The sequence below is a fragment of the Corapipo altera genome, unplaced genomic scaffold (assembly GCF_003945725.1).
Source record: "Corapipo altera isolate COAL_440 unplaced genomic scaffold, ASM394572v1 78, whole genome shotgun sequence".
Taxonomy (NCBI): Eukaryota; Metazoa; Chordata; class Aves; order Passeriformes; family Pipridae; genus Corapipo; species Corapipo altera.
In genome coordinates this window covers 6456299-6476977 of record NW_020884904.1, presented here as the reverse complement: position 1 = coordinate 6476977, position 20679 = coordinate 6456299, and the positions used below count along the sequence as shown (strand labels likewise).

At 40.1% G+C, this 20679-nt stretch overlaps 2 protein-coding genes across 2 annotated transcripts in view; one reads left to right on the top strand and one right to left on the bottom strand.

Annotated features, from left to right (window-relative positions):
• The window catches only part of SERGEF (secretion regulating guanine nucleotide exchange factor), a 151007-nt gene that overhangs the window by 123155 nt on the left and 7173 nt on the right, over window positions 1–20679 (top strand).
• The window catches only part of KCNC1 (potassium voltage-gated channel subfamily C member 1), a 127679-nt gene continuing 122123 nt past the window's right edge, over window positions 15124–20679 (bottom strand). Inside the window, exon 4 of the mRNA XM_027651181.1 lies at window positions 15124–17186. Within this exon, the coding sequence (XP_027506982.1) occupies window positions 17005–17186 (182 nt within the window). The 3' untranslated portion in view covers window positions 15124–17004. The remainder of the gene's footprint in view (window positions 17187–20679) is intronic.

The window sequence follows — 20679 nt, the reverse complement described above, 5'->3', positions numbered from 1 at the left end:
GTTTTTGTTTTTCCACTGGACAAAAGCCTCCCTTGCTTAGGTGCTGTGTAAACACTTTACCTCTCTGCACTGCCCTGTCCTCAACAGCCTGCAACGCCATCGTACCCCAAGGGACACTAACTGCACCAGAGTGGCCTTGTTTGCACTATCCTTGTCTATCCAGCTATTTGTAAAACACTTGGAGCTGAGTACAGACAGTGCTGCTCTGTGCTGTGTTCAGCTGTGCTTGTTCTGGATAACTCTGATGATGCTGCATGCTTGTTCTTTGCAGGAAAAGAGTAGAGGAAACCAGTTTCAGCAGCTAAGCTAAACGGAGGCCAGGACTAAAACCTTAGCTGCTCTGCAGCTTTTTCAGTACAGTCCATTCACCCAAAACTTGACAAACTTCTTAAATAATCCTGACGCATTCTGGAATGTACTGTGCAGGCTCCATCGGTGCCTTTGAGGAGGAGATGAGGTCTGTAATGTTACCAGAGCTCTGCCAATGCAGTCAGCATAATGGCTTTATTGAAGTCATTCAGGTACCTGAGCAGAGCTGTTTCCAAGCAGGTATAGGAAGGCTTCAAGGACAGGATATGAGCAAATCCTGAGCCCTTGCAAACAGTGACTTGAGCTGGTATCTACTAAACAGCAAGTTTATGAGTTTTGTTTGTTTCTTATTAAGATTATGATTATTGTTATTTTACATATTTTCTTTTTGCAGCAAAAGGCTACGACTCCCCCCCTTCCACTCCCAGAGTGCTGTGACAAGAGTTTGGAGGTATCAATGCCTCCCTGCAGTCCCTGCAAAAGGCAACAGGGGAAGGCATTAGCTATGAGCACCTCGGACTGTGTTTGTGCCTAATGTATTTGGCATTACCTAAGAGCAGGGGACATGTGCAAGTGCCACAGTTTGCTTCACACTGAGGGTTGCTTCTGAGACAAGGAGGTATAATGGGAGGAGAGAGCTTTCCATGAAGATGCTTCCTCAGGCTAAACAAATGCTATCCTGTGTACTTCCCAGCTGAGGCTTAAAATAGAGATAATAAATCGATACATGTTGTGTTTTGTTTTTGAGCTGGTCTTCAGTCTCCAGGTTGGCTTTTAAGTATCTTGTTGCTATGGAGAAAGAACAACTCTCTCCTATGCAGTGGGTGCGGAGAGCAGCACTCCTCACAGCATGGTGCTGTGCTGCCTCTTCATCCTGCAGCTTTTTTTCCCAAGGAAATACAGCTGTTACTGGTGTGCTGCGGTTTGATCTTGTCTGTACTTGTGATTGATTTCCTCCCCCTTTCCCCTCTTGCCCTTTATGAATGCGCTTTCACCATCTCTGATTTTTATCTCCTCTGCCTTTTTTCTCAACTAGGGCTCCCTTCACCTGCAAATGAAAATTAGACTGTTAGCAAAGCCTTATCTTCCCTCTCACAGATACTTTCTTTTTTGTATTTGTGGTCAGTGGGAGATACCGGGTTTGCAGTAGGTACAGGAAAATATTTTGCTACCAATATATCCATTCCTTCTTCCCTTTTTTTTTAAAAGTAAATGAGCCTGGACTCTGGTTCTACATATACAGCAGAGACAAAGGGTGTTTCTGGAGACTGCAGCGACATTACACGTCTGAGTCCTTAGTGCAGCAGAGAGAATGTGTGTCTTGACAGCCAGGCATGTCGTGAGCTGTACATATCTGTTGTTTGTGTAGCTTTGTTACATGTTGTTTCCCTCACCTTGGGCTCAGTGCCCAGGCAGTGCAGGCTGCAGTGCAGTTTGCTCACAGGTCATCTCTCCAATGATGAGATGATGTCTGTGCTTGGGGGAGCGAGGAGAAAGGCCAGGCCGAGGTAGTGGCAGGGAATACAAATGCACAGACTGATGTACCCCACCGTCCTTGGAACATCAGGGGAAGCAGCAAGCTTGCCCAGTGCTGCTGTATCAGAGTCCTGGGGCTGCAGATCCAGATGAATTTCTCAGGCTGTTTTACTGAGTGCTTTTATTTCTACTAGTTTCCTCCCCTGCTGCTAACTGCAAGACCAGTTAGGAAAATAAGAACAGTATTTTAACTGAAAATACACAAATGAGCATGGAAAACTTGGAATGAACCAGGGGAAATGCTGTGAAAGCAAAATCACTTCCCTTTGCTGGTAGTTGCTTGATATCTCGAGACTGTTCCAGTTATTTTGAAAGGGCTCAGCTCCCAGTGGGGCTCTGAAGTGAACAGGCCATTTTTTCAAGGCCATCTGCTGAGCTTCTGGGTGCTGCTCATTTCTGGAGACCTCTGAAATGTAAAAATCTTGTTTTCTACTTGTTCATCAGTGAGAATGCCATGTGCACACCAGATTGACCCAAATTTTTCTCTTTGATTTCCTTTTAATTTTCTATATTAAATTGAATCTCAGTTTTCTGAATTATCTCTGATCCCCTGCAGTGTGAAGGAAACCTGTTCATCTCCTGCTGCTGCTCTGAGCTGATACTATGTTGTTAAACTTCCTCTTGCTCATAGTCAGTCCTGTGGGTGTCTGTCCCCAGCCAGGGAGGTGTAATTGTGACGCTGCTCTGCCCCTAATACTGCAGTATCCATGGTTGTCTGCCTACCCTTGGGTTGTCTCATCTCCTTGGGGTTTGGCAGTCTCTGATTATGTTTCTTTGTGCACTTTGTGTAGCTCAGAAAACAGTTGTAAGAACAAGGCAAGTTTTACCTTAGTTAGGAGAATGCAGCAATGCGTGGAGGGCAGGTCAGTGCTCGAGGCAGTGACAGATCTTGTGTCAAAGGGCTGCTCTCTGGAGAAACATGACACTGTTCCTGTGGTGGGTTCCACCTGGTCTGAGCCCCCTGGCAACTCAGCCCTTGTGTCAATGTGAAGTGCACTGGCTTTCTTGCTTTATTATCACAAAAGTGATTCTCAGTTACTAATTATCAGCTTTTGACATTGTTATTCAAAGTATTGAATAATAGGGCATTGGGAACATGGGGCAGGACAGTGTCTGGTATTCCTGTCAGGGTCCCTTTTGATGCTACCAAAAGAGAAATACTATTAGTACTGTTCTGATATGACCTTTAGGTCACAATAGATTGGGACTGCATGAAGTGTCTGCTCTCATGGTTGTCTTGTGACATGAGAGCTCAGTGATCAAAATTTAAAAGTTGGCAGAAAATCTTGTAGGCTTTTCCAGGCTTGCCAACACTTGTAGGCTTGCCGACACTTCTGTTGCTGGGCTACTTTTTCTGGGAAACAAGGTTCTTGTTACTGAAACAGATTCAGTGATACCTTCATGAGCAGAGTCTTCTAGTAGGCTCTTTCTGCAAGGCTGGAAAGGGAAAAGGGAAGAGTAAGACTTCACAGTTCAGCTGTCAAATAGTAGTTGCTAGAAAAGGAACTGCATGCCTAAGAAAATTTTCCTTCTACATTTATGAGCAGATTTAAGTGTTCCAGAACTAGCCTTAGAAAAAATGCATATGTATACATAGCATAAAAATAATTGGTGTATTTCTCTAAAAACAGAAATCTGCTTATCTGCTGAAAGGAATTATGGAATGTAAATGCTACATCATCATCTCTTTTGGCAAGATCAACTCAAGCATGAAGCTGGAGGTTGTCAGGACCACTTGCTCCTGGGAAACAAATTGACACAATAAGATTAAGCCTAAAATCTCACAAATAATACAGATGTGAAGAATTTGTAGTTTCTTTTAAGGTAAATAAGATGCTATACCAAGGAATAATGGCTCTATATATCCATATTTTGATTTAAACCTCTATGTACATGTTTTGTATATGTGTGTATATATGGAGGTTACTGCTTTTGAGCTTGCTCCTTTTGTTTCGGATGACAGACATTTTTGTTGCTGTGTTTTGCAGTGACAGTCCCACATCCTTCACTGGGACTACATATATTGTGATTATGTACTGACAGGTTGGGCCTCTTAGGGTCAGAGCTTAAGCAATACACTCATGAAGAGCCCACTGTGTTGTTTAAGCCCTTGGGAATGGACAGGCTACCAAGGCCAGAGCTTCCCCCCACACATGTACATAGACTAGTTAAACTGGGGAAAGCAAACTGCATCCTACCATACAGCAGAGTTTTGGACCATTCCTTGGTAAGAGCCCAGGAGACAATCCTTTTGGCCATTCAAAGTGGTTCCCTAGTCCTATTTAACTCACTTAAGCATTAGTCACTTTACTGAATGGAGGGCAAATGCCTTATTTTGACAAGGACTGGAACCTTTGTAACCTTTGTTTTGACCTTTTTTTTCCCTTTCTTTCAGCATGAACTCATTCTTGCAAACACATACAATAAAAGACATTTGTGGAGTTGCAAGTTTGTAAAACTGCAATTATTTAGCAAATTTATACAAGGTAAGCTGCAGCAGTTTCATCATCAGTGGAAAGCCTGTAGTTGGGGAAAGGAAGAGGGTGAAAAGACCTTGAAGTACTATCATTTAGTGGTTCTCTGCTGGTACATTTTGAGACCGTAACCTGATGGCTCAGCAAGCTCGGTCCCTCATTCCATGGTCTCTGTGTCAGCAGGGTGTTTAATATGACAGTGCTTTTTGTGATACGAGCTGCTGACTTCTGGGACTATCAAACAGATGGTGACTACGTGAGAACACATGTAAGTGGCTGACACTGTAGATCTTGTTTTCCCCAGTTGTTGCACTGTTCAGGATGCAGTATTTAAGACTGGAATCAGCATAAAGGTTTCTGTCATTAAGAAAGAAAGGAAAAATAACCACCCTCAAACCAAACCCAGTCACACTAAGACCTTGTGGTTCTGATGCCGTGAGCTATAGGGAGCTTGTCAAATCGCAGTTTGCCAGGTTTCCCAGGTGGAGTTAAGTGGTATGGCACTGTTGCAAAATTCAAGCAGTAAATCTGTGTAAAAAGAGTACTTTGAAAATAAAAACAAGGACCAAGGGACCCAATATATATAAATAAAGCAATTTATTATTTCTTACATCTTCCACTAAGGACAAAGGAAATGACAGTATAGTGTCTCCTCATGATGGTTTGAAAGCTGCACCATACTGTTGGATTCCTCTTTGGCAATCCTTTCTTACTCCAGTGACTGAAATCTGTCAAATTCCAATAGACAGAAACAGAACTTGATTTCAAAGTGTGTTGTCGACCTTTTTCTGAGATGGATCTCAGAATAGATCAGCCTTCTGACGTTTGTTCTTATATCAGCATATCTGCAGCTTGTGGAAATTTAAATATTAAAGCATGTCTGAATCATAGCAACCCTTCAGTGTCCAATGAAAAAGCCAGTCTGCCTCATTCACGTGGTACATTTTACTCCATCTGCAGAAATTAGCTTCATATGTGCATTTTAAATTAAAAAAGAAAAATTCTGGTGTCCAACAGGAGGTGAAAACCTAACCCTTTTTGAAAATTATACAGTTTGGAAGCTGACTAGAGCTTAGGATTTTTTGCAGAGTCACATTGAGTTTCTCAGCAATGAATGAGGATTATTGTCTGGAGAGAAGTCCTAGTGGAGGGAAAGCAAGATCCTATGATTTTGGAAAAGTGGAAAATTTGGTTTAGATGAGCAAACGTTAAGCTTCCTCAGAGTACCAGTTGCATCCAGCAGTCTCTCTGCATACTGTGCCTGGTGCAAAGTGTAACAGACAGTGCAGAAATGCCAAGGCATAGGAGTAGTGTAGTGGTAAGTCCTCAAGCAGAGGGCTTACACAGGTGATCTTCAGAGGTCCTGAGTAAATTATTCCATGTCCTGATGCTGGTTTTTTGCCTGGGGTCCATGAAAGTTCTGAATAATAACTTGGGTTTCAAATACAGAGACGATAAAAAGGAGATTAGTATAGCCACACACTGGCTTTTAGGCAATAAAAATCATATGAATTAGCTCAAGTATCATGACTAAAAGGAAGCCTTCCTGAGGAAGGGAGGCTGGGGACACTGTACTCCAAATGTCACTGCCATTCTCTGTTTTCCATAAGCTGTTTGTCTCCAAAGTTTTCTGCTGAAAGCCAGAGCTAGTGCTGTTGCGTCTGAAGCATTTATTTTGTGATTCCTTACTGTGGCTGATGCTCACAAGAGAGAGGCCTGGATGGAAGGACATTTGAAAATAGTTTGGTAGCCAGTGTGGATGCCCAGGCAGCAGCCAAGCCCTTAAAAAGTAACAGGAATGAAACACTGTCCTGTTGGCCTCCTGAGCCAAGGGGAACTGTATTGCTGAGGTCCTGTTTTTTACTGTTGAAGTATTTAGCAAAATACTCAGAGATTTGGTTGTAAATTATCCTACTGATAGAACTGGATAATGATTGTTTTCAGGTTATTTTTGCATGGTTGGAAAAGGAACACTATGTGTGTACTTTGTGTGAGCCTTTCCAGACTGTGTGTGACTGTCCTGACCTGCTGTCCCTGGTATGTCTCCTAAGAGAAGGTGGTTAAAAAATGCTGGTGTTGTATGACAGGAGTTTTGTAATGTGAGTAAATATCATCCATTTAGCTGTAAGCAAATAAATCTTTTAAAATATCACAGTGGATACCTTAGGGGAGGAAAAAAATATAGCTCCTGCGTAATGCCTACACAGTGGGATCCTGGTTTGGAGGAAGGTTGTGCCTGCAATTATTATGTCTTCATATTAATTACAAAGCCAGGAAAAGGAAATGGGAGTGTTGTTGGAGGAAATCAGTGTATTTCAAGTTTAATTTAAAAATAACTAATACGTTAAAAATCTTGGTACGGTTGATCAGGAGATCAGTGTCAGGGTTTTTCTACGAAACTTCAATCCTAAATATAACAGTGGATAGAGAGGCTGACATGTTCTTGAAAGTGCTGGTGTGTTCTGGGAGCAGAGTGTGGAAAATCACCCCTACTCTATATCTCTGAAGCTGAAACCAGATAAGTATGTCCTCTTTAAAGGACATATTGTTCCTGTTGTCACATATCTCTTCTGACATTGGCACTTCTAACACTCTGGTTCAAGATCTCAGTGCGGTAAAAGTTCATGGTTGGTAGGTCTGGGAGTTGGTTTCTTTCCTGTCTGAATGGACCACTGAAATCCTTCTGCCAGGAATACTGAAACAGAGAAATATTGTATACATTAATGAAAATTAATTGAAATTTTAAGATTTTAATTTACAATGTATGACTGCTGTCCTAGCTTCAGCTGAGATAGTAAATTTCCTTTCTAGTAGTTGACTGTGTTTTGGATTTTTGGATGTGAATAATATTGATAACACACTGATTTAGTTGTTGTGAGTAGGCTAGCAGGGGACAAAGGAGCTGGGAGGGGACACAACCAGGACAGCCGACCCAAACTGGCCGAAAGGATTTTCCAGACCATATGGCATCATGCTGAAGAAAAAACTTAGCAGGGGGCTGCTGCTACTCAGGAGCTGGCAGGGCATCAACTGGGGGGTGGTGAGCAGTTGCATTGTGCATCACTTGCTTTTGTGTGTTTCTTTATCATTATTATTTCCCCCTCCTTTTCTGTCCTATTAAACTGTCTTTATCTCAAACCCAGGAGTTTTACCTTTTTCCAACGCGTTGTCCCATCCCACTGGGGGGCAGTGAGGGAATGGCTGTGAGGTGTTTTGCTGCCTGCTGAGATAAACCACAACTGTGTTAAAAAAGAGTGCACCTGTTTGTTCACAGTATGGATTTCTTGTCTTTTCAGCTTTGCTTTACTATTTTGTCTCCAAAATACAAAGCTTGTTAACCGTTTATTACCATACTCCGATACTCTTAGCATTGTACTTAGTTATTTGTCAAGAATGAGGTGATAGGTTAGTAATAGCATCAACCAAGTCCTGCTTATTGATCTTCCAATGTGATAATAAATAAGTGTACTGACATAGTTACCTGTACAGATAATTAATGGCTGTGTGTTTGGAGCCAGATTCACTGCTATGATAGTAGTGAAACAAGTGGAGTTTTGCCAGCAAATAACTTGGCCTGTTTTCTGTTTGGTGTCTGGAAAGGCATTTTTACTTTGTAAGCCCCAGTGTTTTGAAAGATCTGTCTGCAGGTATATCATGATAAGATGGCAACTGTAATTTCTAGGAAATAGCAGATGTTTAGGGGATCTAGTGAGTGATAACACCAGTAGATGGGCTAATTGGCACATTCTCAATGGGCATATCCCTGGTGTACAGTCTTAAGCCAGTAATAACTGAAGAGTTTATTTGTTGAGTTGGTATGGGTTTTTTTGAAGGGGAGGTATGGCACATCAATTAATAAATTAAAAAGCACAATCTACATGCACAAGATTTTAAATTGGGAAGCTGGTATCTATTGCAGTGTGGAATAATGATTTTAAGTAGCTGAGCTAGAAAAGTGCATGTTGGCATTCTGTTTGTGCATAAATTCATTCTTAATGTTGTAGGGCATAGTTGGATGCAAGGAACATTAAAAGAGCTTGACGTTGTCTGAACCAAGATTCTGGTGTCCAACAGGAGGTGAAATTCATTTTATTCTAATCATTGATTAAAATTTTATTAGCAGACTTTAAAGATATTGGTGGAGTAGCTCTTAAGGGATGAGCAACCTAAACATGTGCCTTCCTGTTTCCATAGCAACACATCATTTTCATCCTTTCCAGGCAGCCTAGATTGCATTGTGTACTGCAAGAGTATTAGATTCAGAAGAACTATATTAACAGCTCAGTAGTTTCCCCTAAACCTTGCTATTAAATATTTTTGTTTTGGATGATGAGTAGAATAAAAAAAGTGATTGTGATTATTGTGCCTTTTTAGAGAATAAATCATGGCAGCAGAGCTGAAAATGAGAAATAACAGGCAACTGGGGTAAAGTATTTTGGTCTGATTCCTTGACTGCAAAACCTGTGACCATGCAAATCCACTTTGTCAATAAGGTCAAGGTTTTTGCCGGTATAATTCTTGCTCTGGTGGTAATTGTTAAAATCTTTGGAAATGTTTTTGATTCATATTGTTTGAGCTGTTGGAGAGAATTGAAGTAATGTAGTAAAGGTTAAGGCTATAAATGGTGGCCATTAGCAAGGATCAATTTTCCAGCACTGTGGTTCATGGCCTTGGAAGCACATTTAGAGGTGGCATTTTCAAGCTCAACGTAAGCGATTTGGTAACTTTCCAGGATACTTGAGGCTGTTTTAGACTGCAGCATATTCATATTTTGCTGTGAGCTTGAAACTGTTTTGTTGGATTTGGAATGTCAAACTTGTCTATCAAGTTGTAGAACTCGAAGACTGGGACAGAGCATCTCAGTATCATTTTCACACACTTCTCAACTGCTGTGAACATGGGAAAATCCTTTTAAAAGCATATCCTTTGGATAGAGAAATATCTTTTAGAAAGATGCATCTTTTGTCTTGTCTGTAAGAGATGAATAATTCAGTATATCCCTGTGCAAATGTTTTGTTACTCTCTGTGAAAAAATGTGTCCACCCTATTCTTCACTCCGCTTATGTAGTGTCAGTTTTCCAGTGATGAATCTTTGTCAAATACAGCAATGTGCTACAGTGTTTTCTGAGCTGATTGCACATGTGTCTTTGCTTTGGCATTGTGGAGGCTTAAATTACTGTTTAAACTGTGAGTTTTAAAATGCTATTTTGATATTACCAGTGTACAGTAAAAGAAGCAAATTATCATAGGGAAGTATTTAAGCAATGCATAAAGATGCAGATCACCACAATATTTTCCTTTGGCCTTTAGGATGTTTAATTTTTTATTTCTCCATTTGTATACATTTTTCCAGTGAGGTGATTTGAAACATGTCAATAAAAATCGAGAGCTTTCACAGTAGTTGTCGCTATAGTTACATGATGCAGCTCTGAACCTTCTGCACAGAAAATAAACCACCTGCAATCCCCTAAAATCCTTTATTGGCAGAGAAAGATTGAAAGAGACACCACTGGTGTGCAGGTACAGAGCAAATTCTACATTGCACTGATATCCTTGCAGCTAATGCTGCCTTCACACAGAGATCAGCAGAAATGCTGTATGGATGAGGACAGCATGGAAAGGGCACAAAAGATATCTTTTTATGGGAAAAAAGGTACTGGACCCAGAAAATGGAAGATAAGAAATAAGTTCCAAAATGAATTAAAAATAATCTCAGTTCATAGATTATCTTTGCTCCAGGAGAAGAGGGACTAAGTTACCTTTTAAAGCCCTCTGAGTTGTAGCCCTCCATGGAGGCAGGAATGTCGCACTCACAGAACGCTACTGTTCTGACTCCAGAATTCAGTGCTTAACTTAATCCTCAGGGTCTGTACAGCCCAAATGTTGAAATCAACGCTGACTCTTAGGCTTTTTGTCTCAACAGATCTCATATGCATTCAGGAGTCCTAAAATGGCTTTTAGCATGGCTTCTCTGTACTGAACTTACTTAACTGAATTCCCCTTTCACTGTGTATTCTTTTCTCTTTTCTATATGGCCATTAATTTAAGGAGTTCATATGACTTACTGCCGTAAACTGTAAACTTCCCTGGGAAAGACAAATGTCCCTGATCTGTGGATGGGTAAACAGAAACACTGAGAAATGTTTTCCTATGGAATCACTCTGTAAAGCAGGTCTTTACCTTCATTATTCCCTTTCTTGAGTTCTTTTTATGACTGAATAGAGTAATATGGGTTTATTTCATATCAGTCACCATGTGAGAAAGGACAGTTAAGAAAGGGCGTAATATCTCATCTTATGTTAAATTTTAATGGTAATTTTTCAAGTATATTTTAAATACACAGAGGAACCAAGGTTCTAGGACCAACTAACACCTTCACTGCCGAGTTTTTATTCCATTTTTTTCTTAAGTTCCAGATTTACAAAGCTGTGTGAATCTAATCCTATGGATGATTAAATAAAACATCCAAAACATCCATTTTTTCATTGTTTATTTTCATTCCACAACGTCCATGGGCTCAAGGTGAGGTCAGACCATGTAGTAGAGGAGGTGGTGAAAGATGACCCCTGGCCTAAGGAGATAACAATATAAATAGCAAAAATAGTCAAAATGAGGTGGAAAAATGAAGAAATAGTGGAGTCAGTGAGTAAACTTTAGTCAGTAATGCAGGCAGCACTTAGAGATTTAGTCCCCTGCTGTCTGCTGCTTCTTGTGATGGTTTCTGCCATTTGTCAGAGGGAAGGTCTGACCAGATCCCTTCAGAGCTCAGGAAGGAGGATTATATTTTTGCTTTGTACAGGGTAATTCTCCCTCTATAATGAGAAAGTTTAGAGTCACATGGCCAAAAGGAGCAAAGCCTTAGTAAGGGAGACCGATAGCTGGAAATGAAGGAATTAGTCATGACTTAGGATTTTGCTTTCAGCTGGAGTCAAACTGTTTTCCTCATGGCTTCTTTTCTCATTTCAAGGATAAGCAATTGGTCCCCTTGCCATTCCCATCAAGGCTTGCCTTCACTTCTTAAATCCTGTTAAGACCTTTCTTGATTACCAGTTGGAGAAGCAGCTTTGAATCCATGTAGTCAGCCTGGTTACCTAATCACATTGCCAGCTAAGTAATTTTTGCACCTCCTGAGACTTGGGTCAAGCCAGTGCACGCTGACATGTGGCTGAACTTGACTTACATTGCCTTGCAGATGAAAAGTTGTGGTCAGTATCATGTTAGTCAAATGAAATCTTCAAAAATAGAATTATGCTTTGGGGTGAATGCAGTGTTGTCATTGTTTAATTGTCCGCTGGAGAGGCAAAAAATTTCACAACAGCAAAAGCATCTAAGAACCATCTCTTACAGAGAGAGCAAGAAGTATTTGTGCCTGCTAGAGCTTTGGCAGCTTTCTAAAACAAATAAAAAACCCCAACCAAACCAAAAAACCCACAACACCTAATTTAAAAAAAAAAAAAATTAAATAAAGTGGTGTGGGAATTGTAGACTAGTTAATTAGAAACATCTCCTAAGAAATTTCTGAAAAAGATAACCTTTCACGCTGGAAAGTAAACAGTTCCATGAACAACCTGTCAGCAAGACACGTTGGCTAGGAGAGAAGGTGTTGAAAATTAGAGCAACCGAAATTATTTGAACCATATTTCATCACAGAGATTTTAAAATGTTCTAAATAATGGCTACTACTTAGACATAAAAATTAGTTCTATATCCTAAGGAATTATTCAAGTGTGAAGTTTTTCTCCATAAGAATAGGCATTCTCATGCAGAAATTGGTAACAAACTTATCCCTTAGGTAGCTCAATTAAGTATGTATACATGTATAAGTATGTATTCATGTATATTTGGATGAACTAGATACCAAAGATGCAGCAAAACTATGAAGATAGAGCATGGTGCTTACTGAAATGGCATCTAATGCAGAGCTCACCATCTTGCTGTAGAAGGTTTTGTTAACTGCACAACATTTTGAGTTGTCTGTGCATAGAAGACATTTTGGAAGATTAGTTTGCATCAGTATGTTCAAAATTGTTTATAGCTTTTGTGGGCAATTGAAATCTCAGTGGGTTTCTGATTTTTGCCTGTGAAATATCTGACTTTTCAGAAGGCTCAATTTTTTCTGACAGCAAGTTTGTAAAGCAGGTTGGGCTGGGCAGCTAAAGATTATGGTCTTTATTTTTAACCTTTCTGTATCAGAAGTTATACAGGGAGCTTTAAAATGCTGCTAAGCATCCAACCCTTCCCTCCTCTAAAAAAAAAGACAAAATAAAAAAGGTTCTTATTTGGGGATTGTTAGCATTTTTAAGTCTTTGAATGAATTGGGAACATGAGTCACTTCTGCAAAGTTGATTGGACACATAAAATTCTAATTTTTGCTTTGTCTATTCCTGAGTAGATTTAAGAAGCCTCTAGAATCAACACAATGGCATTTTGGTTCACCCATGAATAGAGACAGTTCTGTTAATAAGTGAGCTTAAAGAGTAAAGATCTCTTGGCTTTACTGTCCAAGAAGTATTTTCATGATTGGTATTCAGTTATCACTAAATCAGAGAAAAACACTTTTAAAGTTATTTAAGGAAACATCTCAACATTGTCTGACTTTGTCATCTTCATGTTTGGTTGTTCTGTTTTCCAGTGGTGTAAAGTATACATTCATCTTCTCTTACATTCCTGTTGCAGGTTAGTGAGAACTACTTTGTATAGTGTTCATCTGAAGCTTTCTGTTTTACCAGAAGTTTGGGCTGATTTGGTTTTAGTCTTTTACGCTATTTTCTGAGTTCTCATATTATGATATTATCCATAACTTAAAAGCTTTTTATACTATTACTTTTTCTTTAGAGTAATGATAAATATTTGTCATAGGGCCAAGTGTGGCCTTACATTCCAAGTAATTCTTTTCTGTCTAGCTTTTTTTTCTAGGTTGCTTTCTATAGCTGCTCCTGCTCTGTAATTAGTCTAGAGCCAAATATAAAATGGAAGAAAGTGGCTTTCTGCGTGGACACAGGAAAGAATAGTAAGGCCAATACACAGAGACCCCATATTTCCAGTGTTCCTGCTTCCTTCAAAGCGGGGAGAACAAAACTCTTGAATTCTTAATTTGGCCATGTATTCTTTCAGAGGTAGAGATATTTGTTTTGTCTTTTTTATTCTGAAGAATACTTTGTTATCCCCAGTTTCTGGCAGATACAGTCTTTCCAAAATGGTGTCAGATATTCCTGTCTTCATTCCAGCTGGTTTCCTCTTCTCCCTGAGGTTATGCAGAGGATCAGATGGGATAGTGCCAAACAGCATCTCAGGGACCCAGCTTGCATTGTCCATTCTGGTCTCCGACCTTCTGGAGCTGGCATGGCGCCTCTGAATCCCTCTACCCATCAGCTGCTCTTCCTGTCACTGTGCCAAAGAGAGATTTTACTTTCCAACCTCAGATCCCTGCACCTGATGTATGAATGCTGTTTTCACTATAGCTATTTTGCCAGCATACAAAAAAAAATGTAGTAGAGCAGAGACTTTCAGAAAACATCTTGCAGTATTGATTGAAGGAGGTTTTCGTCTCAGGACACTCTTTGTTCTTGCCTTCTTCCAGGGAATGACTTGATCTGTTTCCTCAACTTAAGGAGCTAACTCCAATTCAGAATTTAGATGTATCTTATACTGATGGAGGCAAAGTGGTGAGGTGTCCCCAAAATGTACCTTGAACCTCATGTGGCAGAGATGGTGCTTGCCTTTCCTAATTAGAACAACTCAAATGGTGTCACTTGGTACCCAGTGGCATCCTGAATTCTGTCAGCGTTTCTTTCCCAGTCTTGTGCCCTTCTAGGGAAGGTTAGTTAAGCGTGGTATGAAGAGTAAGTGTATAGACATCCTCATGAAGGAGGATGAAGGTAGAAATGTGAAGAAGCTGTGCTGCGGCAGGGTTATTCCCAAACTAACTGGCCTGAGTTTGTAAAAGGTGTTTGCACACACCCATATGTACTCTGTGCCACTCCAAGGCTGGGGTTTCTTTAGCCTTGTGTGTTGCTTGAAATGCTCAGGTTTTGCCAGCTTGGTACTGAAATTCAACAGCTTTTTTTTTTCATCAACAATTATGGATTTGTAATTAAATAGTTCAGTGAATAAAAGTAAAGGATAATAATGTAAAATTAATCCGTGCAGATATAAATAGGTAAAAGTTAGCAAGCTTTGCTTTACGTCTTGCCCAGAGTCTCTGTTCTGTACCAGAAGGGAAGTATGTCAAAAACTGTTTGCAGTTTGTTTGGGGTTTTGTTGTGGGTTTGGTTTTTAAATTTTTTGTTTTTCAGTATTCAGCTACTGTTTCACTTGTGATAGAAAGTTAACACCAGCCCAACTCTGCACAGCCAATCTCAGGTAAAAGCACTGTGTTTCATCAGCCCTTCTGAGCGAATATGGCTTGCCTTTGGTGCACAAACTTGAAGTAAACCTCCTTAAGGTTTATGTTTGAAGTCTGAATCGTGGGATTTTTTTTTTTTTATTATTTTTTTTTTTTTTTGCTTTCTTTCATCTTTTGTCACATCTCTGTCAACTATCTCTAATTTCTTCTTTGGAAGGGATCCCATTCACAGAACTATGTTGTAGGAGATGGAGGGGAATGGTGGCTGTACGTGCCATCAGTGTTAACATGGGGATATTACCAAGGTGTTAATTTTTTACTCTTTTTCTAGCTGCTCAAATGACCCAGCCCTTGTTATATCTGTGTAGATCTAAACTTACCCCATTTAGACCCCAAAACAGTGGCAAGTATAGGAGTCCCTGTAACAACAGGCACACACTGAGACAGACAGACCAGGCACATGAGCCATAGGAGTTTTATTAGATGTGCGCTTGCACTACAGTACAGTGTGGTATAGGCACACTTGAACCAGATACAAGTGGGTTAACTCAAGTACAACAGTTGCAGCACAGAGGAAACTTGTAATCCACAAATCCTGCCCTGAAAGGAGGGTTAGTTCATCTGGAACTCTCTCGGACTACAGCTATGCTATAGCTTGTATCAAACTCGGTATTTTAAAGGTCTTGGGCACACATGTCCTACAGTGCTACCACTGTTACAACTGCACTGTGACACTTGCAGGGGAGCCATCATCTGAGCCATTGCAATATGCTAAGATTACGACTTGAAATTTGCAAAATAAGGCATCCCAATAACGTCATTGCTGAGCTGCAACTGCTTTTGTTCTGTGGCAACTGCGTAGCTGTGAGATGGAAACTGAGAAACTCAGTGACCACTTGTTTTCTTGATTTTTCTCTTTGCATTTCTAACACTTTCGCTTATGACTGCTGGAATTCATCTCAGATTACTTGTTAAGCATGGGGAAGAAAAGCTCTCACTTGTTTAATATCAACAAGCAGGTTTTTTTAGACTTCACTCGACAGTAATGCACATTCATATCATGTATCTTGAAACTTGACCAAATGCAGCCTTGCAATTGCTAAGGGAAAATGAAAGGGGAAAAGTTCAAACTAAAGCCCATTTAAACACAAAGCTATTTTACATTAAGATGTCCGTGTGGAAGGTTTACACATTTCAGTTCTTGGTTCTGAGTTAGAGAATTGTATTCTGCAGAAAAGGACACCTTTAGAGATAAACCCTAGGATGCTCACTTTTGTTCAGTGCAAACAGCCCTTCATGGGAAGAGAACAACAATCAGATAAGAAGAAGGTAAATGTGGCCATATGGAATATTTTTTTAGCTTCTGTTATATCAGTTATTTTTTATAAGCTGCCAAGGACTGACAGTCATCTATAGCCTGGTCTGTGTGATGGCCTTAAAGCTCATGCTTGTAAATAGACCAGTTCTACAAAGGGTTGCCTTGTGACACATGTTCAGCACCAAAGCATTTCCAAAATATCTTTTTCCAACCTAGCTGTTCTTTCTTGAGGAGAGAGTTCCTGAGAGCCCAGTGGGGTCTCTTGTTTCTGACCTCAGCCGACGAAGTCGGAGGAAGTGCCATTTCACCTGTGTGCTGCTGCTCATCTTGTAGGCTGTACTTTCTCCTACTCTATAATTTGCTTAGTGCTTTGAAAGCTACATGTAATACTGGAATGCAGTTTGAGGGGGTTCTCAGATTCTTGCTTCTGCGTTCATCTGTTACTTTTCCCAGGCCTGAAGATAACCATCAGTTCTAGGTCTTGGATGTAACGTTGTAGGTCAGGCAAATCGCAGCTGTCCCCTCCTTTTCTTTGTCTAATCATTTACGTAAGTTTAAAGTGCGTGTAAATTTGAAGTGGTAATGCTTTAATACCCAAAATACATGGGCATAAATGACCATGGCACCATGTGGTCCCATGGGACACTTGAATGACTTGCACTCTTCTAGATGTGCTCTGACATACTGCTTTGTGTGGATGACCTCTTACTAAGCACTTAGTCTAAGGTATTTTCTGTATATTCCATTTCGCATCATACAGAGGGTCATGAGACTGCAGTCTCTGGCTCTGTGATGAGATTGTGATTGTCTAGTTCTGGTCACACAAAGTTAAAGCACTGTGACACGTTTAATGCCTGTCACTGTGAGAGGCAGGGATTTAAGTTCTGAATGAATGTCACACTCTGCCATGCCTGACATTCTGATGGAACAGACATTTGTGCCACGGTCAGAGCCTCAAGACAAATCTCTCCATTAACTAATTTCTGTCATCTGTTCTTGTCCTGTACTTAAGCAAGCAAAATTTAAAGATTTTCTTGTCTTCTACAGGTGTAAAAAAAAGCATCTTTAATGCTTAATCCTCTCTGCACTGCAGCTGCTTCGTGTATGATATAATCCTCATGTATTGTCAGCGGACCAGTTACGTTCAGTCTTGCACAAAGTCGTGAGCCCAGGTTTTGTTCTGTGTTGAGCTGGAGATGCTTTCCTGTTGGGAAGGAATTGACATGGTTGAGTAAAACCAAAAGGAAAACCTTTGCAGCCCCTGTGAGCATTAGACATAGCATTATTTGTGTTTCCCTGTGGAAACAGAAATGTGAACAGATAATCCTTGCAGTAGATTTCTCTCCTTGCTACCTACACACAGCAAAGCAACCATCTCCATCTTACAGGGCTTCAGTTTCACCACAATCTACAAAGGTGCAGCAGGCCAAGAAATCTGTAGTTGCAAGTCTCATTTTTACATCATAGGATATAGTTTTGTGAATTTCTTCCTCCATTTTTGGCTTCAAAATGACAATGCATAACTGAGAAGGAAAAAATAAAATCCATCATAAACTAGCCTGAGTGGTAAACTAAACCATGGCTTATTTGATGTGGAATGATTCTTTCAAATAGATACATATTAATTTGTGCAGTGAGCCATTCAGCTCCTGCTTTGAAGTGCCCTGTGAGAACAGAACAAAATATCTGTTGTCATTGTAAATTGGCAAGATAGCACTTCCTCTAGGGGTGGGCTCAGTTATTTGCCTGGTGCTTAAAACAGTGCACAGGAAAATGCTCAGCATGTTTGCACGAATCTGCTATGGCTTTTTTTGCTAAGTGCCATTCTTACTGCATCTTCCTCTAATTCTCTGCATTGCTTATGTAGGACTCCTCCACATACAGCTTTCAGGCTGTGCCAGATGTGCTACATGGCCCTTCGCTGTGTGCTTGGAAATTATCTTATAATGCACACGATTCCTTCCCCTTCCCATTTTGTAACTCTCAGCTATTCATATGCTGTGGAAATGAGAACAGAAGAGATTAGATGTGCTCTGTGCTGCTCTTCTGCTTGGAGTTTGTGGGATAGACACTGATATTGAAGAACAAACTAGAAATTAGACTTTCCCAACTGAAAGTAATTGCAAAGGATATGTGTAGCCTTGTTGCTCCATTTTGAAGTACTGCACATGCCTAAGCCATACTAGGCGTCTTGTATTCTCAAGTCGATTTTCTGACTCTCTTCAATAGGTAGTTATGGATTATAATTAGATATTTTGACAGTTGGCCTTGAGGCCCTGACCCAGTTTGAAGTCCCTGCTGTATTACGCAAGATACAAGTATAGGCAGAGAGAAGGTCCAACTAACAAAACAGTGCTTCTGCTGGGAAAAAATAGTAATTCACATAAGATATTAGTTTAGAGCACCAAGTCAGAGGCCTCCATGTAGTGCAAGCTTCGTACACTTCTTATGATTAGCTGTTTGAGGACGTTGAAAGTTGTTCTTTCCAGGTACCAGGATGAACCACAGTCACATGATTTTTCACCTGTGTAAAATGACAGCTGAGGAGGGGACTGAGTGGTCTATGTCCACTGCCTGGGGAGAATCTACTCATGTAGAGTGAGGGCAGATTGTTGACCAGAGGCTAGCTTTGAAATCAGCATGTCTTTAGCACCATAACTTTGTACAGAATATCAAAAATGTGTGGTTTTTCTTATCTGTGTTGTGTTAGCACTGCAATGCATCTGATTTTTATCAAGCTTACTCACTTTAAAGCCAGACACACATTCCTGAGTGTTTTGGTCCTGAACAACTCCACCTGGATGGGCTGCCTAGAGCACATGACAGCTTGCTCCTTGAAAACGTGGCTCCATAATAAAAATCGACTATATGAATCTCATAGTTATTTTTGAGTTTCAGAGGTACCATATAGTGTCTTGAGATGATGTCATCATACATTCCACTTACCAAGCTTTGCCTTTAATAAGATTTTGCAGAATGCTTAGACTTCCCTTTTAGTTACTAATACGTTTCCATATTTTTTCTTCAGAAAACAATTGATATCAATCCTGTTTCTTATATTCTAAGAATCTGCAGATCTTTTGCACTAATGACAGTTGTTGCTATCAAAACCACAAAAGTTGAGAGGGATATTTCTTTCCTTTTATTTTACATGACACCCTGAACCACTAGATGGCCTTAAAAAAAAAAAAAAAAGAAAATTTATTCATTTGTGTTTTACAACTCCTTGGGAGAAATATGGTCTAAATCTCTCCTGCGTAGTTAAATAGTCAAGGGAGGATAGCTGAGACACCTGAATTTTGTCTGTGGTCCAGCCCTGATGCTGTTTAAAGTCTTTTGGCTTGCGCTGACCTGATCTCCTGCCTACTATAACTTTGTATATAACCATCTGTAGAGTAGCACTAATTTAAGATTAAAAAGAAATAATAATTTGAGGTATTGTGAAGCATTGCTAAGAGCACAGAGCCAATATAGTAGAGCTGTACTAAAACATTTTAACAGATCCCTAAAATGTGAAGCTCTCTCTTGAATGGCTTGGCCTTAAGATACTTGGCTTGTCTTTAAGGCGAACTTCTGCTTTTGTGGTTGAAAGAGCAGGAGAGGAGAAACAGAAAAGAGAATCTTTTGAAGACTCCAGTGATAAGCCTCCAGGGCACAGGCTGGTTTAGAAGCAGACTCTTTGTAGCCTGAAGCTAGGTTGCAGTGATATTTGCAGCTTCCTTGTTTCCAGTTTTCCTTGCTTTGCCTTCAGACTGATTGTAAGCATATGATTTAACATAACCTGTCTTCAGCTGCATAAAACTGATATACCTAGGCTAGGACAATCACTTGGTCTCTCTTTATAGTCACTGAAGTGAGATAGATTTGATTTTAACACCAGTGTTTGAATAAGATGAATTGCCTGTTGGAGACGTGTAGATGTCTCCATTGGCTCTTGTGGAAAACTAGAGGATAATGATCTGTAGATAAGTTGCTTGATTTTTAGGTGACTGAAGTTAAGTGCAGTGAATCTCACCCAGAGCATCTTTATTTGCTAACCTTGATTCTTCCATCTGAAGAACAAAGTGCTCAGCAATGAGGAGCAACCCCAAATCCTCTACTTTCTCCAGAATCCTGTCCACTATGATGCAGCTTTATTTTTCCTGGAAATACTTTTCTGCAGTTTAATCAACTTGTATATTGCCATTGTCACTTCAGTTACATTGAAAAAAGCCCAGATAATTATTGCAGACAAAAGGAGGGCACTAGCCCCTTGTTGTGTTGTTTGACCAAAACAGATTTCTTAAGGACCTTTTTCTCCCTGTGTTTTGTATATTTAATGTTTGGGGGAAAGTTCTGCATAGAATTGCTCTAAACTTCGATTAGTGTGATTGTGAATGCACTGAAATTCCCTTGGGATCATGCTGCCTTGCCATGTGAGTTCTGTGGTTTTCATCTGTACCTTGACTATTTATGTTTTAAATGGAAAAAGATGAGTGTGATGTCTTATGTGGTTTCACTTAAACAGTGACACAGAGCAACCTTCCCTCACCTCACCAAACACAAACCATTTTGTTTGAGAACATGCTACAGTGCTTGTGCTAAATTTTGTTAGAGGCAGTTTGTAGCTGTATTAATACACATCATTTTAATGGTCTTTCATCCTGGGAAGGTCTGGCACAGACATAGAAAATGAATTTTCTTTTGAAGGCATGTAG